The sequence below is a fragment of the Magnolia sinica genome, chromosome 3, assembly GCF_029962835.1.
Source record: "Magnolia sinica isolate HGM2019 chromosome 3, MsV1, whole genome shotgun sequence".
Lineage (NCBI taxonomy): Eukaryota > Viridiplantae > Streptophyta > Magnoliopsida > Magnoliales > Magnoliaceae > Magnolia > Magnolia sinica.
Window position 1 is genome coordinate 3,632,122 of NC_080575.1, and position 24,747 is coordinate 3,656,868.

At 39.7% G+C, this 24,747-nt stretch overlaps 1 protein-coding gene across 1 annotated transcript in view; it reads left to right on the plus strand.

The window, feature by feature from the left end:
• The first annotated feature begins 10,245 nt into the window (after nt 1–10,245).
• LOC131239318 (aspartokinase 2, chloroplastic-like) overlaps nt 10,246–24,747 on the plus strand; it is a 97,674-nt gene continuing 83,172 nt past the window's right edge. Inside the window, exons 1-12 of the mRNA XM_058236965.1 lie at nt 10,246–10,873; nt 10,976–11,058; nt 11,779–11,819; nt 15,622–15,776; nt 19,439–19,588; nt 19,778–19,873; nt 20,185–20,301; nt 20,986–21,105; nt 21,216–21,308; nt 21,402–21,533; nt 22,310–22,426; nt 23,180–23,242. Coding sequence (XP_058092948.1) covers nt 10,505–10,873; nt 10,976–11,058; nt 11,779–11,819; nt 15,622–15,776; nt 19,439–19,588; nt 19,778–19,873; nt 20,185–20,301; nt 20,986–21,105; nt 21,216–21,308; nt 21,402–21,533; nt 22,310–22,426; nt 23,180–23,242 — 1,536 coding nt within the window. The 5' untranslated portion in view covers nt 10,246–10,504. The remainder of the gene's footprint in view (nt 10,874–10,975; nt 11,059–11,778; nt 11,820–15,621; nt 15,777–19,438; nt 19,589–19,777; nt 19,874–20,184; nt 20,302–20,985; nt 21,106–21,215; nt 21,309–21,401; nt 21,534–22,309; nt 22,427–23,179; nt 23,243–24,747) is intronic.

Here is a 24,747-nt window from a genome sequence, read left to right on the forward strand (position 1 = left end):
CCCAATGGTAAACTATCAAGAGTTTCAATACGAGTTCATGGGTTCAAGTACCTATTGTGGGTGTGCATGGGGTGCCTTTATGTGTAAAATGAAAAAAAAAATAAAAAATAAAAAAATCATTGATGCATGGTTTCTTTATCTTATTATCTATTAATTATACTCCTAAGATTTCCTCTAATGCATTTATATTAATTTTATCTTTTATTATCTTGCCTCTAATCTATTTTAACAGGTTAATTTCAGTCATTCTCTTCTTCTGTTCCTTGCTAACCCAGCATCCCATCTCCTAAAGAGCACGAATGGTCTTATAGCCTTTGTATGCGGTCTACCATTGAATTTGATCGGCACGCGGTGATACTATCCACCTCCAAAAGTAAATCTCATCTTTCCATTTCTTAGGTCATGAGTAGCATCATTCCCAATTTCTCCACTCTCATACATCATCAACTCAATATATATATATATATGGAAAAGGTACTATGCACCTTCCCACGAGGTCGAGTGCTAGTGGCACCTAAACTTAGGTGGGGCCTACCATGGTTTTTTTGAGAAATTCATCCCGTCCATCCGTTTTTCTATATCATTTCAGGACAAGAAGCTAAAAATGAGCCGGATGCAATACTCAAGTGGGCCGAAAACGTGAGGATTGAACATCCACAGTTGAAATATTTGTGGGGCCATAGAAGTTTTAAATCGGGATAGTATTTGTGTTTTCAGTTCATCTCATCAGGAATGATGTTATGAACGATGTGGATGCAATTGAAACATCACTTTCGACCTAGGAAGCTTTCAACGGTAGGAATTTTCCTACCTACATTTTCCTTTAGTGCGTCCCACTTGAGTCTTGAATCCGGCTCATTTTTGGCCTTATGTCCTAAAATGATCTTAAAAAACGGATGGATGGGGTGGATTTCTCACAAACACTACGGTTGGCCCTAATCGAACACAGTGCAACCCTGACTACGGCTCACATTGATATATGTATTGTATATCCACATCGTCCATCCATTTTTCAAGCTCATTTCAAGGCACCATTTCATAAATTAAGCAAACCCAACTCTAAGTTGACCACACCCTATGAAACAATATTGATTGGGCATCCACCATTAAAATCAAATATCAGCTTGATCTGAAACTTTTTTTGCCTGCAGGACATTTTTTATGGTGGGCATTGAATCCCTGCTATTTCTTTTAGTGTGGTCCACTTGGAATATGGATATGCTTCATTTTTAAACTCATCACCTAAAATGAGCAGTAATAACGAATAGACAGCGTGGATATATAATAAATCCTCAAGATGGCCCCCCCTCTTAGATATAATAAATCCATCAAGATGGCCCCCACTCTTAGAAAGGCTTTAACTGTGAATGCATTATCCCCATTGTTTCCTGTAGTGTGGTCCACTTGATCTATTTTTGATATGCTCCAATTTTGAACTGTCCTAAAATGAGATGGTAAAATGGAAAGACGGCATGAATTTTAAAGATCTAACCACCTGAATTAAAACCAAAGGGTAGTTGAAAATTCCTTGGGTGTCATGTCCTAGAGAAGCTCCTCAAAGCATGGGAATGGAGGCTGGTATCGGACGCGGATTAGATGCTGACCGGTTGAGTAGCCGGACTATATATGAAGTGACGTCACCAAGTTCTGTGGGACCCACCATGATGTATGTGTTGTATCCACTTTAACCATCCATTTGGAGAGATCATTTTAGGGCATTAGACAAAGAATGAGTAAGATCCAAATCTGGAGTGGACCCTACCATAGAAAACAATGGGAAGAGTGACGCCCACCGTTGAAACCTTCCTAAGGTCCACTATGATGTTTATCTGAAATCCAACCTATTCATAAGTTAAGACACACATGAATGAAGGGAAAACACAAATTTCAGCTCGATCGAAAACTTTTGTGGCCCTTAGAAATTTTTAACGGTGGTCGTCACTCTATCCACTGTTTTCTGTGGTGGGTCTATTCGAGCTTTGGATTTGACACATTCTTTCTCTCATGCCTTAAATTGATCTCTAAGTAAATGGACGGTATGGATATAACACATACATCATGGTGGGTCCCACAGAACTTGGTGACGTAGCGGCTACTAAACGGGTCCTTAGATAATCCGCGTAGAGCTAGTGTTCGAGTCCATTACGCCTTTTAATATGGAAGTGGATAGAAACTAGAGCTAGGTAGAATCTGATCCGATTCGGCAGATCTCACCTGATCCGAAGGCCATAATTGGGTCAAATCAAGTAGGCCCACTCAGATCCGACTGTACATCGGATTGAGTTCGGATCAGTGGTCAATCCGGACCGATCCGGTCAGGTCATATGAAGTTAAAATAGAGTCGTTGGATGTTCGAATCTTTAACCGTTGAGAAAAGGGCTAGGATTAAACCATTTCCCAAAAAGAGGTGACGTGATGGCATTGACGAGTGAGTGAAGCATTGATGAAGCATGCGTTGGGTAGGTACCTTGAAACCGGTTCAGATTGGGTAGTGTAACACGAAAGTGGATTGCGTACTGAGTAAACTCTGTGAGCCCAACTATCATTCATTCAATTTATCCACTCCGTCCATCTCTTTTAAAAGATAATTTTATAGCTTCATCCCATAAATGGAGTGTATCAAATCCTAAAGTTAGGTGCACCACCGGAAACAACGTGAATTGAACATCTATCGTTGAAAATTTATTGGGGGCCAAAGAAGTTTTGGATCAAGGCGATATTTGTTTTTTCCCTTCATCCATGTATTTCTAATCTTATGAACAGGTTAGATGACAAATAAACATCACTGGCCCTTATAATATTTTCAACAGTGGAAATCAATACTTCTACTTTTTCCTGTGGTATGGTCCACTTGAGCTTTGGATATGCATCAATTTTGGGTTCGACCCCTAAAATGATTTGGTAAAAAGCACGGACGGTGTGGATAAACCACATGCATTCATGGTAGACCCAACAAAGTTTACTCCGTATGATAAGAGCGTAAGTACTTAATCCAATTGTGTATATCACACACCAACTATACAGCTAATGTAGATACATGTCATGTGAAGAGTAGCGCGAAAGCCCCTCGAGCTCCGAGTTGTTAAAACGACTCAAATTAGATCAAAGTTACATGGGCCCACAATGATGTATTTATTATATCCACACCGTTTATCCATTTTTTGAGATCATTTTAGAGCATTAGAAAAAAAAATTGAATCATATCGAAAGCTCAAATAAACCACACCAAAAATAGTAGTGAGGATAATGATTTTGACCATTAAAAAATTGTAAGGCCCACCATAACATTTACTTTCCATCTAATCTGCTTATAAGGTTAAAAATAAATGGATGAAGAGGAAAAACAAATTTCATATTGATCGGAAACTTCTATAATTTCCAAAAGGGTTTCAATGGTAAACGTTCAATGCCCCACTGTTTTTTGCAGTGTGGTCCAACTTATCTTTGGATCTGTCTAATTTTACGGTTCAAGACTTAAGACGAGCTCTCCAAATAGATGGAGAGTTTGGATATAACACATGCCTCATAGTTTGATCCACATAACTTTTTTTTTTTTGGTTAGCTTGTCAGTACACGTACACCCATGTCAGTACACACGCTCCATGTTAGCCACCCCCACTATGGATCGATACCAAGACCTCAAGTGTTGAAATGAGGTATCTCAACTCAGTCTGCCAGTTGAGCTATGGATCTGGGTGTTTTTGACCCACGGAACTTGCTAACATCAATATGCCACAAGCCAATCCACTTCCTGTTCATGAAACCGAACTTGTACGGTTGTAATCCACCCACTGCTCTCTCCTCTGCCCTAATCCTGCACCTCCCTACCCATTCCCCTTCCGTGGCTAACCCGATCGAGCCGAGTTGGACATAATCCGATCCAACTGCCCACCTTTAGTAGAAGCAGTGTGAATTGAACTTCTATCATTGAGAAATTCTACAGGTGGTCAGGACTGCACTATGTTTGGTCAGGGCCAACTGTAGTGTTTGCGAGAAATCCACCCAGTCCATCCGTTTTTGGAGATCATTATAGGACATAGGGCCAAAAATGAGCCAAATCCAAGACTCAAGTGGGCCGCACTAAAGGAAAGGATGGGTAGGGAAATTCCTACTGTTGAAATCTCCCTGGGCCGAAAGTGATGCTTCAATTGCATTCATACCGTTCATAGCAACATTCTTATTGAGATGAACTGAAAACACAAATATTATCATGATTTAAAACTTCTATGGCCCTGCAAATATTTCAACTGTGGACATTCAATCTTCACGTTTTTGGCCCACTTGAGTCTTGGATCCGGCTCATTTTTGGCATTTTGTCCGAAAATGACATGGAAAAACGGATGGAGAGGGTAGATTTCTCAAAAAAACCATAGTAGGCCCCACCTAGGTTTCCAGCGCAACGCTTTTGCAAACAATACGCTAGAGATAGAGGTGGAGAGGTATTTTCCGGTTTCACCGTTTTTTTATTATCCAATTTCCTTATAAAATCTCATCGTTTATTTAAAATTTTTGCCATCCTATGAATAATGTGCCGCCAGTACTTAACCTCACCTCATGGGAAAGTAACATATGGTTGAGCGCATAGTATCCCCCGTGTGTGCGCGTGTGTGTCCGTGTCTCTGTGTGTGTGTGTGTGTGTGTGTGTGTGTGATTGCTTTGTAGGTATGTAATTAAGTAATTATTCATTGCCACACATTATTATTATAATAATGTTAAATTTCACATGTTCTATTTTAATTTTTTATATTTTAAAGCATCTCTTCATAATTCTAACATCGCCATGGATGCTTCAGAGAAAAGCTACCCACTTATCGTTGAAAATTCATGTACGGAAAATAGGTAGATGGACCAGAAAAGGCCGAACGAGAACGTAGGAAATCCAGACCGTTAGAACCTAAAACAGGTGTATCTTGCAAGTTGGAATAAGTTATCTGACGTGCCATATCTGATTTTGGGGTAGGACGAGCTACTTTAGCCACCAAACCCATTAGGCTGGCTTGCGCATGCCGAATTTGCAAAATACCATCAGATCAACAATCATTTCCTATTCTAATTTTTTTTTTACTATTTATGGTAAGTTTTACATTGAGTGTAACTCTTCATCCGTTGGGCCTTAGGAGTTGCGCCAAACATGAAAAGTGCTTAGAATAGTTAGGGGAACATCATGGTTCAGCCAAATAAGACACTTACTGATTTTTGCTGAAAACCATGCGCACTAGTAGAAATCACGACTAAATAGTAAACTATTTATAGTAAGTCATGATTTCTAAGAGTTTTAGTTATAGTTTAATTCCTAAACTTCTTCATAGGATTTATGTTATTATTTAAGAGGTTGTAAGCTCATTTTTCATTAAAAATCAATTTATTACAAATTTCTAGAATTATTTCTATTTTCTTATTTTTCTCATGGCTTCGAGGCATCTATGTGAGGTGTTCAGAGAAGTTTCATGGATTCGGAATAGTTATCCCCCTTCGTAAGAAGGTGCTCGACCTCTACACATCCTTCCCTGCATCAAGACCATACCACAGGAAGCAGTAGTGATTGAATCCCCACCATAAAAACTTCAAGGGGGCCAGCAGATTATTTATTTTCCATCCAACTGTTGATAAGGTCACAAAGACCTGGATGAAGAGACCAAACAAATATCGGCTTGATCCAAAACTTTTGTGGCCTCCAACAATTTTTAATGGTTGATTACCACTGTTGCAGGTAATATGGTCCACCAGAGATTTAGATCTGCTTCATTTTTTCAAGCATGCTAAAAAATGAGCTTTTAAAATGACAGTGTGGATTTAATGAAAATACATCACTGTGAGCCCCACAATCAAGGGTCCCACCCAGTTTGGTGGATATGGGGTATCACCTAATCTGCTCCCTGTGCTGGGTTGCTAGGTGGGGCCACCATGACGTTTAGAAAAAATCCACCCCTCCATCTGTTTTTCCATATCATTTTAGGGCATGAGACCAATAATCAGGTGGATCCAAAATTCAGTTGTGGCCGCAAGAGTGGAGATTCACTGACCACCATTTAAACATTAGTATGGCCACAAAAGTCTACTATGAGGCCAAATTTTTTGTGTTTTTAATTCATACCAATGGGAATGACCTTATAAAGGGTTTGGATGGCATATAAACATTAAGGTGGAGCTCAAGAAGATTTTAAAGGTAGAAAACTCTTTATCTAATTTTCCCTCTGAATAGCTGCTTTTAGTTTTTTGATCTATGACATTTTTAATCTCATTTCCTAAAATTATAAGGAAAAATGGATGTACATAGTAGATTTTTTTAGAAACACCATGGCGGGCCTCATCTACATCGGAGCCCAGGAACTTACTGCTAAAGGCTTTTATAGGTAATCCATCCACCCAACACCAGACATGAATTTACCATGAAAGGCTTACACAGGAAGTTCCTATGCCGGAAACTGAGATAAAGCTTACTGTGTTGTTTATGAGAAATCCACTCCATACATCCATTTTGTGAGCTCATTTTAGAATAGGAGGCCAAAAATGACTAGGATCCAATGCCCAGGTGGGCCGAAAACGTGAGAATTGAACGTCCACATTTAAAATATTCATGGGGCCACATAAGTTTTGAATCAAGATAATATTTGTATTTTCGGTTCAGCCCACTAGGTATGACGTTATGAACGGTATGTGTGGGATATAAACATCTTCACACCAAGCATCCATTTGGAGAGATCATTTTAGAGCATGAGCCAAATAATGCTTTACAACCAAAGATCAAGTGGGCCCAACACATAAAACGTGAGTATTAAACACCTATCATTAAAAACTACTTGAACTGCTGAAGTGCTGGATCAAGCTAATATTAGTGTTATCCCTGCGTCCATATCTATACAAACTTATGAACAGGTTCAATTTCAAATAAATATTAAAGTGCCCCCTATAAAGGTTTATTGCCACTATTTTTTGTAATGGGCCCACTTGATCTATGGCTATGCTTTAGTTTTGGGCTGATGCCTTAAAATGATTTTGCCAAATGAATGGAGGATAGAGGTGTACACGAGTCGATTCGAGTCTAGCTTGGCACAACTCAACTTGGCTCAGCCACTAGCCGACTCTAGCTCGAACTCGGCTCAGCTCAGTCCTCGAGCTTGAATGGCTAGCCTGGCTCAGCTTGGTCAGCAACTTGGGCCAGTTCAAGCCCAGTTCGAGCCAAGATCGAGCCAAGTTCGCCTGTGTAGGATTTCCATAAACACGTAAGCTACACCTTTAAAATCTCACCGTATGTAAAATGGTAGCAACGTTTTTATAGGTATTTGATCAAACACCTTGTAGGCAACATCAAAATCAAGAAAAAACATATTTGTTTCATATACATACCTTCCTTGTCACCAGCCGATACTTCGTTGAGTCATTTTGTCAAATACTTGGTGAGCAACATCAATATCAAAGTAAACGAGTCACTGAACTGTTTCAATCTGAGTTCGATTCGAGTTGGGGTTCAATCCGAGTTAAGTCGAGCTCGGGCAACCTCGAACTTGATTCAAATTTTTTTGAGTTAAAAAAATTAGCTCGACTCAACTCGAACTCAGTTTCGAACCGAGTCAATTTGAGTTTTTTTAAGCTGAGTTGTGCAAGCTAACTGAGCTAAATTGGTTCATGTACAGCCCCAATGGAGGATGTGGATACAACACATACATCGTAATGGAGTCCAACTCAATAGCAAGATAGCTATTGACTCTATGCGTAGCTAATCAGCACTCCAGTAGATGGCCAACAACGGACGTGGATTGCGTCCTACCCCTTCCCGTCTCACGGTTCTATGGGTGTGATGTATTTGTACATCCAAGCCGTCAATCCCTTTTCTGTAATAATCCGTCTTTTTTTAAATGGTGGGTTCCACCGTTACATATGATGTGGCCCACATGAGTTGTGGATGACCCTCATTTTTAGGCACATACACTAATTTTGATGGGCAAAACTGATGAACGGTGTGGATTTATCACAACATTCCTGTAGGGCCCATTCTCTAAAAATAAAAATAAAAATTAACACCCCACAACCAAATCTCCTCCACAACTCTCTCTCTCCTTCCTTCTTCTCCGCGGTATAGTTACAAGTGAAAGTTACTTATAGGTAATCTATTTGGATGTAAATTGTAAGTCAATTATAGGTAAGTTAGTTTTTCTGTTTAGGTAACCTGTAAGTTATTTATGGGTAAAAAATTATATATTCATATCGAGCGGAACTTAGATTAGCGAATTGTTTCAAAATGTTATGATCATATAAAAATGCATGAGATCAAATATGTTATTTTACTAAGTCCATCAAAATGAATATTTAAGCTAATTCTTACGCCAAACTAATTATCAAGTGCCCCATAAAAGTGGATGAAATACATACCATTAAGCATAAATGTCCCATATATAACAAAATCATAATTATCATTATTGTCCAATTTTTAGAATCCAAATGCATAAAATTAATTAAATAAAATTGAAAAAATAAATGCATTAAAAGAATCCAAGGAAGCATTTTAGGATAAGATTTGTGTGGCTCAGGCCCACCTTAATATATTAATAAATAAATGCATAAAAAGAATCCATATGCGGCCAACCTTAATATATTAATAAATAAATGTATAAAGAGAATCCATCTTAGGTGGACCACACCATTAGAAGTGGGTAAACAGCCCATGGGTTCATTAAACTAGTCACAACTGTTCCTGTCGTGGGTTCACATGAGATTTAGATCATCCTAAAATGAGTATACACTCGTTCTATAGTGTTTTTTACCTGAAAATGACAGTATGGAAATTTTACGGTAAATTGGCAGTTTGTTCTCAAGCGACAGCAGCAGCACAATATGTAAGCAGAATACGATGTAGGTGCACCCACTTCTAGTGATCCGGATCAGATCTCTGATGCACTATGAATGGATCATGAATAAAGGTAACCTCCATCAAACAAACCAGCCATCTAATGACCATACATTGTACCATTGTGTATATATACTACTGGACATGTCTTACTTTAAACCATCCACTGAGTTTACTAATAAAATGGATGGACGGGGTGGATCAAACACATAAAATCACGGGGGATCCCACAGAGTTTACTGAGTACGCAATCCCCTGCCATCAAAATGCTCAGCCGCGCAGTTGGCACGAGTTCTTGTGAGAACTTTTTTAGAACTCATAATACTTTGATGTTAGTATAAAATCTGAATGGTCCACGTGATGAAGCATCCCATGAAACCCACAGAGCCCAACTTTTACATTGATCCAAAACTTTTGTGGGCCATGGAAAAAGAAAACAGTTTTTTCCCTTGATTTTTATATTGCTTTTCTATGGCCCGTGGGAGTTTTATATCAGGGTGAAAATTAGTTCCTGGGGTTTAATGAGATTTTTCATCACATGAACCGTTCGGATTAGAGTCCTATTACACGTGTGGAGAGGATCGCATGTAAGCACGTGCACAGGTGAGCATGCGTAGGAGTAACACCTAATCCACTCCCGTTTCAAAGCAGAAAAGGAAACATTGCGATCAAACCCTACCGTTTTGGGGAGGAGTAGAGAGGAAGGGCGGTCGTTGCAGACAGAGAGATTGCAGAGAGGGAGGGTGGTCGTTGCAGACAGAGAGAGATTGCAGAGAGGGAGGGCGGTCGTGGCAGACAAAGAGAGATTGCAGAGACGGAGGGCGGTCGTTGGAGACGGAGAGAGATTACAGAGAGGGAGAGCGAGAGATTGCAGAGAGGGAGAGTGCGTTTCTCATCTTCCCCTCTTTTTTTAAAAATCCGACCGTTGAGCCTGTAAGTGGCTTACAGGCAAGTGACTTCTCACCCCCATCGCCCTGCAGTTTTTTGGTAGATTTGCCTGTAAGTGACTTACAGGTGAATTTTCTCCCCCAAACACCACCTGTAAGTGACTTCCCTGTAAGTCACTTCCCACTTACCCAACTTACAGGCATCCAAACAGGCCCTTACAGAAGCCGTGCTGATTCAATCTGGACCGTCCATTCCAAAACAACTTCATCGGCTTCTCGTACTATAAATACTCATGCACGCAGCCGCTTACAGGATCCTTGCATTTCTTCCCGTAATTTTTTCGTAACGGTGTCATCTGCAGGCAATTCTGGAATCTGTCTTTCTTTTCCTCTCTCTCTTTCCTTCTAAGTTTGCATTGTCTTTACCCTAATTTTCTCCTTTCTATCTTTTTTTTTCCCTTCTCGTTTGTTTTTGCGAATTTTCTAGGGTTTTTGAAGGACGATGTGGGATGTTTGATTGTGTTGTGGAATTTGCTGGTGGTGCGTGAGATTGAGCAATTCAATGAAATTCCCTTTGATCTGTAGCTGCTAGATTAAAGCGTTTGCGATCTTTAAAGATTTCTGTTAGAAGCAGAGAAGATTTTGGATTAAGCTCATTTTATTGTATTTCGGACTCTGGGAAGCCTAGATTCCGTCCTCTAGAGACGGATTTGGTCAAACAATAGATCTGCAAAAATATAGTAGGAAGAGTGTATTTCTAGTTTTTTTGGCAATGGCAGCTGGGTTGAGTTTTGGCGGCATTGAAACTCCTTATGCTGGATTCAGAACGAATTTGCTTTCATCAGCATCGAATTTGCTTTCATCAGCATCTGTAGCTCCGCCTGCTAGAATTTTGGTTGGTTGGGCAACCTTGAGATGCAGTTGTGTGAGAGGAGCTACTTTTGTGGTTGAGAAGTCCAAGACTGTGCAAAGTCCCAATGGAAGTGTGGGGCAATTGAGCCGTGTCATGAAGTTTGATGGGTCTTCAGTGGCATCAGCTAAAAGGATGAGGGAAGTTGCAGAACTTATTCTCAGTATTCCTAAAGAAAGACCTGTAATTGTTCTGTCGGCAATGGAGAAGACGACTAATAGGCTGCGATGGGTATGCATGGACCCAGTTTTGTAGATTGTGTTGTTTGATTTTTCTTAATTATACTTTTGCATAGTTCAATGTTTATCTTAAGATTCAATGGCTGTGTCTTAGGCTGGGGAAAAGGCCATCGATTGTGGTGCTTCTAATGTATCCAACATTGATGAGTTGAGATCTATTAAAGAACTTCATCTCAAGTAAGATCTCAATTATTATTCTTCTCTTTCTGATCTTTAGTAATGTTCGAAAAAGTTGCTGATGGAATTGCACTCAGCAGAGTGAGCTTGGTTTGGCTGAAAACCTGTACCAGTCCCAACTTGCACTTGTGTAGATTGGTTGGTGGACCCTGACAAGATTCAGCATTAACATCCATGGTCTGCATCTCGTCCTCATATGTATTGAAACAGACAGATGAGATTTGTTGATTTCCTTGCTCAGGATGATGTGATGTGATCATCACTTTGTATTGGGTCCTCTGCCTCTCAACCAACCTTGTAGCTTGCAACTTCATTTATTTTTCAATTAGTTAGTTGCTAGAAAAGATGGCTCATTTTAATTTGTGTTAAGCTGATATTTTGTGAAACTGGTGAATTTTTCATTGGCCTGGCAAAGTATTGGTATTTGAAAGACTGATTTTCCAAGACGAGTGCCACTTTCTGTTCACTGCTTGCTTGCGATCATGTTGTTAGGGCTATCAAAGGGCCATGCCTGGGGTTGGTTTAGGCCCACATTTTGAACTGGTCAGGCCAGGCTTGTCTGCCTGCCACATTCGAAAACTATATTTTGCTTCGTTCAGGTCTGGCCCTTTGATATCACTAACAGATAACAGTTGCTTTTAGATTTTTTCTCATCCAAGTGTGAAATTTTGATCAGTCCTATTCTAAACCCTGTTTCTCATTGCTTTGCTTTTTCTACAGGACTATCGATGAGCTTGGAGTGGATAGGTCTACCATTTCTCGTGAGTCTTTATTGTTTGTCTAGTTCTAGTTTTTTCTGTTAATCAAGTGAACCTGAAAGTGTCTATACCATTTGGTCACTAATTCAGTTGAATTAGATCTGGTCTCAGATTAGGGTGAAAATTTCAGCACCTTTTTTTTTCCCAGGCATAATGATCTTAGCTTGTCACTACTGTTTCATCGTGGATTATGCCTTCCTATTGAAATGAAATGCTTAAGCATTTTGGTCTTTCTGGGCGTTTCGTTTCAAATAGGATGGATGCATTTAGTCTCTTTCTGTTTCTCACAGAAGAGAGAATTTCACATGTTTTTAATCTTCCTAGACCACTGTGAATGTTTCTTTTACTGGGAATGTCCCTCAAGCATGTTGTGCTGTAAAGGCCGTTATGTGAAGGTAATGGTGGCAACCGTTACACGTTATGGGGTCGTAAGTTAACAACCATTATGGGAAAAAAAAGAGATACTAGTAACTGCTGTTAATGGCCCATTACGCTCCCTGTACAGGCCGTAATAGCCCTGTAATGATCTGTTACAGGGCATATATATGTTTTTTGGAAATTTTTTTCAACATTATCGGCCAGCTATAGGTATTTCGAGTTTTTTTTTTTTCCAAAACAAAAAGTGACTGTAACAGCCGTTACGGGAGCCGTAACAACTGTCACGAGTCACGACCTGTATTGTAAAGGTAACAGTGGTGGCCATTATGGCCACCATTGCCATTACGGAATACCTTGCCCTCAAGTCATTGAGAAATAATGTCATTGAGAAATAATGACCATGATGGCTAAAAAATGAAAAAAAAAATCAGAAAGATTCTGGCTGAAATAGGACAAAACAGGCTGAACTTTCAGCTAAAAACAAAGCATGTGGCTTCTGTTCTTGATAACATGAATGGAACTTCACATATATTTCGAAATTGATAACTCAGGTCAATATGCAATTATTTAGGGATCGTGAAGTAAATGTTTCATTCATTTTTTTCCCTTCCTCAATGATGACGAAAGTTTGTCAGAGAAAGTAAGGCCAGGGAACTGCATCAAAATTGCTGGCAGCGGAATTTTGACCTGATCTTTCTAAGAGGATCTATTGACTCCCTATCTAGATTGACTGTCTGCTTTCCAGTGCCTCACAGGATGGATGAGAAATCTGTCAATTACCGTACACCTTTATGATAACTTCCATTCAATTTGCCATCCTTCATAGAGATCTGTTGGAACTGGTTTCAACAGCACCGAACGAGTGCCCTTTCCCCAAGGTTGTAACATTGCATGGCCTGGCCTGGTCTGTTGTTTCTTGGGCTTGGGTTAGACTCCTAGGGCCAGTGGTTCGCGTCCAGTCTAGAGTTCTAGCTTGATTGCTAATCATGTTGGGTTCAGGTTGAGGCTCCTTGGCTGTGGTCATTCTATTCAAAATTTTGTAAAGGGAGTGGGTTGGGCCGCGCTTGATTTGGTCCATGGATAACTAGAAATGGCATATTGGATCCAAGCCATTGAGCTGAACATTGGATGTGCAATCCTAGGCACGACATGGGTCTGCTTAGTATTTATCAGGTCCGCCACGGTCCTAGGGAACATGGTTTGACTATGGATTAGGCCCCAATCAGCGCTATTGGGCCAGGCTTGGGCTGACCCGAACTCATTCTGTTGATGCTTCTACAGAAGTATCCAAGAATGACTCAGTCACTCCTTCACATCTTAAAAATAGTTGGATCTCTGCCTTATTTGAAACGAGGGTCCTAATTTGACTAAAAAACACCCATTTCACTCCACTAAAAAATGATTGTTTTTTTCCCAGAGCAAGCAACTGAATTTATTTCATTCCACTCAAATTATTTCAAATAATACATCCTATAGTCTACAGGCCTGGATCTGCTGAAGAACTCCCTCGGGAATCGATCTGAATCATGCTGAGTAGGGATGACGTTCACCTTGCATCCCCTTGCATTGGCCTTTTTACTATTTTCAATGAATTCAATGTGCCCATGTTTTCCCCACTTCAGGGAGCTCCTTAGGTTTCTAAGAAATCATTCCTCTATCTTATCTCATTCTATCCTCATTATCTTGAAAAAATTTCTTGTAGCCCCTCTCCAAATGTATTGAATGATCCAGCCAAACAATGGTTCCAAAGGACCCCAACCTTTAGGATGGTTGAAATCTATTGCCCAAGCTTCCAACAAATCTTAAAATGGCTTAGACTCTTTTTTTTGGTAGTTCACCCTGTAAAGATATGGGTTTACCTTAGTCCTGATTTGGTGGTCCCCATACTTCTCACATTAGGTTCCCATCAGTAAAGCTTTTGTTTCTTCCACCTAATCACAATTTTGGAATTTCTGAAAAAAGTAAACATAGCAAAAGTTGTGATTAATTGGAAGAAACGATGCGTTAGCAATGTGAATCTGAGATGAAGGATAGGGGCCTATCGTAATATGGATTAGCTTAATCCCAAATTTGCAAGATCCCATATCCAAATGGGACTGAAAGCATTGACCAAGAAACTCAAAATGGTCAAAGAAAAGTTGATCCATGCAGACCTAGTGAAAGGACAGTGCTGAAACGTGGTACATTCATTCCACTACTCTTGCACAGGATGCAACAATTGGTAACCCTCATTTTCCTGTTCTAGAGGAACTGTGATTAAAACTTCATTAAGAATTGCAACCCAGTAATTATGGCAACTTGTTCATTTGACATTTCCTTTTATTAGCAACGACTATAAGAGAGACCTCAAATGGCCCAAAGCCCATAACTTGGAGTCGGGTCATACTCCTCCCCTAAGAAGAACCATAAGTAAACTTAACTGTAGGTGGACCCCACAAAGATGATCAAATAATACCCTCCTGCTAGCCACCCTAGGACTGAAGACCTTCTGTAACTCCCTCAACAACATATGGTAACTATCAATTTGTTAATCCTAAACAAAGGACTCCAAAAGCAGCCAACAACATACCCATCTCCCAACTTGCACTTGGTGCTTTTTTCTGTTTTCGCTGTTTCGCTTTTTAGCCTCTGGGCTTTTTATTAATATTTCAGCAATCTTAAAAAAAAAAAAAAAGACTTGATGCTTTCAAATATGTGCTTCGAGGATTTAGAACATAATCCTAGAACCTGAAGGTCCTGAACCAACCCAACCCTAGACGCAATGCCACTTTTCAAAGAAACCCTTCTAAATTCCCAATGGCCCTCCCACATGTTGATAAGACAATCATTGTCTCCCCTGGGCTTCCTTCTCCACATACAAGAATCCATACTGACAACTAATTACACCCACATGGTATCTCTTCCTCATAACCAGAAAACCAAAGCTTTTTGTCATAGAGAGTTTGATTCATCACAGAGGAAGAAATGATTTTGCCTAACTGTCCTTCCAGCGATATTCTTACATGCCAACTTTTGCCAGAGAAATTGTTTGATGATGTTCTTCCTGCTTTACCATATGACAATGTAAAAGAGGCATGATAGACCTGGATATTAGAGACAACCAAATTAATTAGAGTACACCCCAAAAGGAAGGTATCTGCTCTTCCAAGAAAATAGTGTCCTTTCTCCCATTTAAATGTTAATGTTGTATCATCATAAACCTATTATAATGGGCTTAACTTAAAACTGCTTAAATTTATATGATTTTCAGACTTTGGATTTATGTTGCTATGGAGTTCATCATGGTGCAGACATATTTTGCTTGATCGAAATTATCATTTCTTTGAGTTCGATTCTCATTTTGGCCTCTATTTTTTGTTTCATTGATGTTGATGATTTTTATGAGGATGCCTAACTATATCAGTTTCTTGTCTTGTAATCATCACAGCATTGCTAGATGAATTGGAGCAAGGTCTAAAAGGGATTGCTATAATGAAGGAGATGACTCGGCGTTCAAAAGACTATTTGGTATCATTTGGAGAGTGCATGTCGACAAGGATTTTTGCAGCATATTTGAACAAAATTGGTGTTAAAGCTCGCCAAGTATGTTGTTTCATGATCACTTGTTTTAGGCCTCATATTCTAATTTAAGTTTTGTTTTTTATGAATACAAAATTGCTTATCATGCCTAGCGAGTTTGTCTGCAATTGCATGCTAGAGACCAGCTGTTTGAAATTTCCCTATTAGTTATGCACAACAGTTCAGCAAAAGGTCAGTGTTGCGAGTGATTGTGTTGGCATGTGACTGCCACTTGATAAATGTATGCCACAGATTCCTTGCTATTCCTTGCAGCTACTTCCTTTCCACTTTTGGCCTGGTGGTAGCACATTGTGTGCTGTTTGTGCTCAGCAGGCTTGTCTAGTGGTGGCAATGGGCTGGGCCAGGTTGGCCATAGCTTGGTTCAATCCCCTCAGCTCTTGCCCTAAGCAGGCTAAAAGGCACCAGCCTTGGCTTGATCCTGGCCCTGATTAGGCTAAAAAGGCCCTGCCTGTCCCTATAGGGCTGGCCATTAGGGCGAAAATTAGCCCTATTGATGCAAGACCGATGCATGAACTAAGTAACATGTGAGATTAGATAACCGAATTAAGATACTTAACAAGAAAACACAAACGTCGCTATATTCATCACAAATATCATGAAAATCAAAAGGAAAATCATGCGTAATCCTGGCCTAAGTTATGAACATCGTAACATAAGAACATTAAATAAAACGAAACTAGGATCTAATGGATGTAGGGACATCCAAGTAGCATAGGGTATAGTTTATTTTAAAATAGGAAACCTAATACATCTTAGGGTGAAAATTAGGGTTTGGGTAATTTGGGGAAAGTTAAGGATTTTAGGTTTAAGGTTAGGGTTGGGGTTTTGGGGATGGATGGGTTTAGGGCGATTGGGGTTTGGTTTATGGATGAATATGAGAAAGTGAGATTTTTGGAGAAACGAAGATTTGGGGTGGGAGAATTAAGAATGTGAAGAGAATACCTAGATGGGGAAGAAAAGAGAAGATGGTGTGGGTATAGATGGAGACCTCGCACCTCCGTTGATGAAGATTAGCCTCACACCAATCTTCATTCCAAATCGCATGTAAGTGTATCTTTAAATCGCATGAAGATGGGAAAAGAAAGCAATAGCTTTTCTCTTTTTTTATTTTTAATTTTTATTTTATAAATATAAATCCTGAAATTCAATGGGAGAGAGGCCAACCCCCCCCCCCCAATTTTTTATAGATCCAAGAAGTTTCAAAATTACAATAATCCTCGTCTTGTGAATTTTAACGAAAATAGCCCTAGTCTAAATAAAATCAACTAAAACACCCATAATGCGTCCAAATATAACATAATAAAAAATTAAGTCCTAAAATATGATAAAGTCTAAAAATGATGTGGACGATCAATAATCAATGTCTTGATCATGTGATACATGCGATCTAATGACCTGACCGTCACGTCCCTCCTATTCAACGGTCTGGATCACTCCATAAAGCAGCCCATGTGTATCTTCCTAGTATGGGGTCTTCTAGATGCTTGCACATATACATGGCGTCTTCAACACGATTACGGGCACTTTGCTAGCCACAAGGAAAGTGGTGCGGCCCGCCTCCTCCTCTGGTATGTACATAAGGGTGTACATGACGTGATGTCCTCATCACCTATCACTTATTAGGTGGGCCACAAATGCACATTCAAACCACTGATTGTCGAATAATTTCAATGGTGTAGCTTGCTAATTAGTTTGCCATCCTCGTTTTCACACCATGCGCTTTTTTATGCTGTCCCACATTTTCTGTAGGTAGGATGTACTACAGAAAATAGGCACAAACTAATTTAGTGCCAAAAGTATGGGTTGGGCCATTCATCATTGGCACGGGCCTGGCCCTTGGGCCAGTTTTAGGGGCCCAGGCCCTGGTTCTACATGGCTGGGTTGGCTTACTAATTGCCACCCCTAGGCTCGTCTAGAATTCCATTCTCGAGATGGGAATTGTTTATTAATTCTCCTTTGTCGACTGTGCACACAGTAGTGTTTCTAATGTGCAGTTTGCAAGGCACCTGTGGGCACATGACCGCACGAGTGGTGTCAATATGAGGGGTCGTTTGACTCCTTGGATTTAGAGGTAAATGGGTGTGTTCCAATTCCAAGTAGCAAAGTCTTGCGTTTGGCAACTTGAATTTGGTGGTAAATGGAATCAGAGGTATTTCAAATATTGCCTCTTAGTGTGTTTTGAAATCTTAGCAAAATGCTGTGATTTCGGAGTAATCCAAAGGAAATGCCTTTTTCGCTCCATTTTAAAGGTAGAAGAGTTTCGCATGTAACAAAGGTGTCGCTAGGCTACAAATCCACTGTACACGTGGCACACTGATGATACCCCCAAGCGATCTAATTATCGGCTGCAACACTAAAATCACATTAGTAGAATGATCGGAACCATCCATACGTTGGACATCTAAATGAACGGTTAGAAAACATAAAAAATTCTCTTGTTAGTGATCTTACATTTGTGGCCCACCCAAGGCTCAAAATTTCTTCATTTTTGGCCAAAGTATATACTTCAATGGGCTTATTACAATCATTCTATTAAAAATCGCACACACACACATATAAATTTGGGAAATGAAAGCTGATTTAATTAATCAAATCTAGGTCTTGTGAATATATTGAAGAGTTCAAATGCATTTCAAATACAAGCTCCCAAACGGAATATTTGGATTCCAGTGCATTTCAACCAAACACAATTGAGGATTCTGAATCACCTTGGTTCCATGTAATTGTGATTTGGATTCCAATGCATTCCAAATCCAAGCTCCCAAACGGGCCATGATTGGAAGCCAACTGCATGAGCATGACGTTTCATGTGCTTGGTTGGTTGCTTTGTGCTTAGTGTTTGCATTTCCAATTGCCCCTCAATGACCCTTCTTCTGTCCTCAAAATTGGGTGGACCATGTTGGCATGTGAGTGGTGTCCATATGATTCTCTTCTACATCTGGTTCCTAGAACTATTGGGTAAAAGAGGAAGGTTAATGTTTGGTGGGCAGCTGATCACAAAACATTTGCCAATCTACCATTTAAAACTGAGATGAGAGTAAGGTTAAATAAAAATTGCTTTAAGAAATAGCCCAAGACTCAGAACAAAGATACTCTTGCTATGTAAATCGTTGATAAGGCAGAAGCCTTGTGAGCTAGCGGTTAGGCAGTGATGTGATATTGAGCTCAAGAGTTCAATCCTGAACCCAAAAAATCTCAGTATTGCATGTATAGGGTTTATCAGAGGAGTTCATTTTATCTGCTGTTTGTTTGAATCAGTATATTACAAAAAGCAAAAAAAATAAAATTAAAAAAAAAATCATAATTTATCTGGTGTATTGGGAACTATTTCCCTCTTCCTTGAGGTTGTTCTCATTTTCGTTTTGAGTACAATCACTAATTTAAAGAAGAAAAGAAGAGAGTTTCCACTTGAAATTTTTTCTTGTATGCGTACACTATTCCTCTCCCCAAACTCTACTTGCAACTTTCAGTTGCCATTCCCATAGCTTTGGCACTTAACATCCATGTCTTTATATTATGCTATCAGCCCTAGAGCATAGAATTTATCCTGTTCTCTTTCCTTTTAACGTAAATTAGCTGCTGATTTTGTTCTGTGCTACTTGTGTCGTAGCATCTTGATTTGACTTGCAGTGCTTGCTAACTGATCACCTCCTCATCTTTTGCAGTATGATGCATATGATATTGGTTTTATAACAACAGATGCCTTTACAAATGCTGATATCTTGGAAGCAACTTATCCTGCTGTTGCAGAGAGATTGCATGGAGACTGGATAAGTGATCCTGCTATTCCTGTTGTTACTGGCTCCCTGGGAAAGGTCCTTTACTGCAGATCTGCTTCATTCGTTTTGCCTTATTGCAAAGTGGTCCCCTTTTCTTTTAAATTCAGTTTTTGTAGGTGATAAAGGGTGTAACTTCATACAATTTTTCTCAAAGAACTGATTCTGTTATATATTCAACTTCAATTGTTGGTGCAGCTTCTCATCTTTATAATCTGCTAACTGCAGGGACAGAAATCTTGTGCTGTAACTACCTTAGGAAAGGGCGGGAGTGATTTGACAGCTACAGCCATTGGCAAAGCCTTGGGTTTACGAGAAATTCAGGTTTAGTTCAAAACCTAGCGAATGTGAATTTAAGACTTCTGTACATATGGAGAGAGATTCATAACCACTGGCCCCTTTTTTCTTGGATAATCATAACCACATCCCATTTTGATTTGAAAGATAACATCTGATATTCTCGTTTTGTTACACCAAATAATTAGAACTTCTAGTGGAGAACTACCTTAAAGTCTGCATTTATTTTTCTAAATTTTTGCTTGAGCTACTTTTCATGTTTTTTTTTTTTTTTTCTCTTTTCTTTCAACTTAGTTTATCATTCATGACAACCCAGGTTTTTTTTTTTTTCATAACAGGTGTGGAAGTATGGGGATGGTTTTTTGACCTGTAATCCTAATATTTACCCGCACGCAGAGCCCGTACCGTATTTGACATTTGATGAAGTAGCTGAACTTGCATATTTCGGTGTACAGGTGAGTTCCAAAGGGAAATAAAAAATAAAAAATTACCAACAGCCACCACCTCCAAATTCAGCAGTTAAAAGTTAGGATCGGTTGGCCACCCTAATGCCTGCATCCATGGTGGAGCCAGCCTGATAAGCGATTCTGATTTGGCACCTGTGTGCTGTGTGTTCGCATGTAAGTTGTGCAAGAACCTGTGACTAAGATGAGCATTTTATATGGAGATAAAAGGGACTTATAAAATGGAAAACTTCAAATGACAAAGCATCACTGGTCTCATGTCAATTCTATAGCACATAAATCTGGTGCATTAAACAACCTGATCCCTATCACATTATTATTATTATTATTATTATTATTATTATTCTCTTATAGGTGATTTTCTGCCAATGGGAATTTACCTTTATGTCTCTACTCTGTGCCAATTTTGTGGAATTTGTAAAGCTAGCTGGCCCCAAATTTCCGGGATGAGGCTATGATGATGAAGATGACAATGTTGATGTTTAGCGCTCCTTTCTTCTTCTCTAAAATCTCAGTGTCATTTTTTTTTTAATGACGACAGGGTGTCCCCACCCCTTTTTTTAGGCGAGTGCACACAATCACCCCCAAACCATGTGCATTGGGTAATCTGGGGGGTGGGTGGTGTCATTTGTTGCCATCTTTGTTATATCAATATTATATAGTCCTTTATTGTAGGTTTTGCATCCGCGATCCATGCGACCTGCTAGAGAGGCGGATATTCCTGTTAGGGTCAAGAACTTTTGTAATCCTAAGGCTCCGGGTACTCTCATCACCAGAGATAGAGATATAAGTAAGGTTTGTAGCAACTTACTTTTCATCTTTTCTACTGCCAAAGAGATTTTTTGTGGAATTGTTTTATTTCATGAAGTACCAACTGTGTTAACTGTTTTGTTTCCTAATTCCAGATTGTACTAACCAGCATAGCGGTGAAGCGGAGTGTCACTGTGCTGGATATAAAGAGCACTCGAGCAGTTGGTCAGAACGATTTCTTTAAGAAGGTAAACCAGTTTAACACACTAAATCTATTCACTCTCACTCCTGCTTTCGTTTGTATCTTCCAAATGTGATTCATGTTGCCTTTTCCTGCACAGGTCTTTTCCATCTTTGAGAAATTGGGTATCTCTGTAGATGAGGTTGCAACTAGTGAAGTCAGTATTTTGTTGACATTGGATCCCTCGAAGCTTTTTCGCAGAGAATCAATTCAGCAGCAGGCAAGCATAGGAGCTTAAGATCCTTATATTTCATTTAGCTTATAACTTTCTATCATCACTTGTTGCTGTGTCCAGCATTTGGTATATTTGCATTCTGTGAATAGATTCCGGCGCTGATGCTGTAATTCACTAGTACGCAGCCAAGTTTGCTATCATCAGCTAAATATACGCGGGTATTACCTGTGAGGTTTGTTGGAGGAAAATATGCAGTGCTCAGCTGAGGCAAGCTGCACATATGAGGTGGGTGCACATTAGATGTGATCCAGATCCTTCATACGATGGACCTGATGGTGGATGGGTGATACTCCCGAAGCATCTCCCATCAGCCATATCTAACCATCTCTGTCCCTGTTAAAAGCGGACCACCAGTTGTAATTCTCGATCAGCGTCAGGTGGCTAAGATGATCTGGTGGAAGATGTTTGGGATCGGCCAGCCGATGATGTGGCATACCAGTATCATCACTTGATTAGGCCAACAAAACGCGGTTCTTACCTGTGCCATTTCTGGGTTGGGAGGAAAATGAAAAAAAAAATGCTGTTTCTTTCAATCAACCATCATATATTGTTGCCCTTTTACAAAAATGCCTAGTGATTTTTGAGGGAAACAAAACTGTTTTCTTCTTGTGGTTTCCAGGGAAAATCATCATGACTGAAAACATCACAACCCCTAATATTATTTTTATAGCTTAATCATTCGGATTTGAAATGTTTGATATTTTTCATAGTGACTTTAGCACCGTCCTTTTCCTTTCCAGTAAAACGTACCGGAAATTGCTGTGGTTGTGCAGTTGCTTGACCGTGCAGTGGAAGAGCTCAAGAAGATTGCAGAAGTGAATCACATTCAGCGCAGATCTATAATATCCCTTATTGGCAATGTGCAGCACTCTCCACAGACACTAAACAAGGTGAGGCTTCATAGATACCATTAGTTGGGCAGATTCCTTTGAGAAAGCTCATAGCAGATGCAATTAGCCACATTCTGTTGACCTGTTCTATATATTGTTGGAACAGTGGAATGATATTGTGAGAACTGATTTAATGAGACATTATGATATCCGCACTTAAGCTGAGGCCCCGAGTTTGTCATTGCTGCTTTCCTCTTGGCATTGGCAGTCGTTACTTTTGTGTGTAACCTGGCAATGAAGGTGCTTTGGCGGTTACTTCATGTTAGCCCCCCCACCCCTCTCCGTGCATGTGTGTATGGCTATCAAAATGAAAGGTGCTGGAAATCATATCATTCTGCCTATAATACCTGTCTTCTGCCCTCCCCTCTCCCCATCCCTGTCTGCCTGCACGTATGCGTGACTATCAAAACGAAAAGTTCCAGAAATCTTATCATTCTGCCCATAATACATGTCGTCTCCCTAGTTGCAAGGCATAGTGACAAAGCTTGTTCTTGGCAATATCTTGGTAGATTTTCAGATTTTGAGTTTTCTGAGGGCATTATTGGTAAAATCTCACTGTTGAATAAAAAAATTTACAAATTTATTATAAAGTCATACAATCTTTTAAAAATTTAAATATGTATGAATATAATAAATTCTTTAAATTTCATTTTCTCATAAAAATTGCAATAATTTTACTAGTGCTGAGATTTTGAAATCTTGTGATATTCTCTCTTTTTGATCACCAGAATGCCTCTGTTTTCCATGTGGCAGGTATTCAGCGTTCTTACAGATGAAGGAATCTCTTTCCAGAAGATCAATCAAGGATCATCTAAGGTCTCTCCCCTTCCTCCCTCCCTTCTTCAGTTTATGCCTATCCATCTCATTAAGGAACCTTTATGGTCCTCGATCTGAGGACATGCAGTCCTATCAGGTTTTCAGTCTGCACATCCAAGCCTGTGGTTCTACAATAGTGACCTTCATTATATGGGCCTCACAAAAAATGGACCATGCTTCAAAAACCTTCTCAACAGGGAACAATCACTAGCCCATGGATCGGTGGACAGCAAATATATACGCTTAAGGGAAATATCTAGCAACTTCCCACAACCATGGTGAGGATCTTCAATTGTGGGGACTGTTTCTGGGCACGGTCCATCTGCACCAATAGCGTGGTTCATTCAACCATCGACCCTACTTCTAGGTAGTGTTTTAGTTATCGGTGAAAAGTTGATAATATTGATGATAATATCGGTGTCGCCAGCGTTGCGACACTGAAAACCCATTTTTTCGTTTCTCTGCCAGTTTTCGGCGAATTATCGGTGATTTTTTAGAGTTTTCGCGATAATCAGAGTTGTCGGGCGACAAATTCGTTGTAGCTACCTAACTCCATTTCGCCGATAAAAAGGCAGTATCATAAATTTTGGGGAGAGCATCGTAAATGCGAAAAAATAAAAATAAAAAATAAAAAAATTGTAAGAAGGTGATTTCGGTACTTGTAGAAGAGGTACGCCTAATCGAAAGAAGAATTTGGTGGGCCAATCGATTGATCGACAACAGTTGTGTTTCGGTCTTCCGTAGGTACGAAAAAACTCCCCTTTTCCTTTTTTTCTTCGAATAGATGAAAATTTTCAGAATCAACGAGAATTCCGGCGAATAATCTGCGATATCTTTTGGGAATTTTGGTTCGATTTGGAGATTTGGGTTCGAAATGGAAACCCTTAGATTTGGATTTGGGTTCGAAATGGAAACGGGAAACCCTATTCCCCTTTCTAGAAATGGCATCAGACCCCCTTTTTTTGGGGGACGGGGATGATGCTTATGTGAAATCGGATTGCGTACTGAGTTACTCAGTACGCTTTTATCACCGTTGAAACATATCCAAAGCTCAAGTGGGCCATACCACAGGAAACAATTTGAATAATGATTTCCACTGTTGAAACCTTCCTAGGGCCCACAGTAAGGTTTATTTGTCATCCAACCTGTTCATAAGATCACGAGAACATGGATGAAGGGAAAAAACAAATATCAGCTTGATTTGAAATGTCTGTCCACCCAAAGAATTTTTCAACAGTAAATGTTCAATTTACACTGTTCCCTGTGGTGTGGTCCACTTGAGCTTTGGATATTCTTTATTTTTTGTCCCATTTATTAAAATTAAATTATAAAATGTATGGACGGAGTGGATAAAATAAATACGTCATGTTGGGCCCCACATAGTTTACTCAGTATGCTTAGGGTACTGAGTTACTCAGTACGCAATCCGCTTCTTGCTTATGTTGCCTACGAGTCGTGAGTCGCGGCTACTTATGATATTGTGGGCCCCACTATGATATAATGTA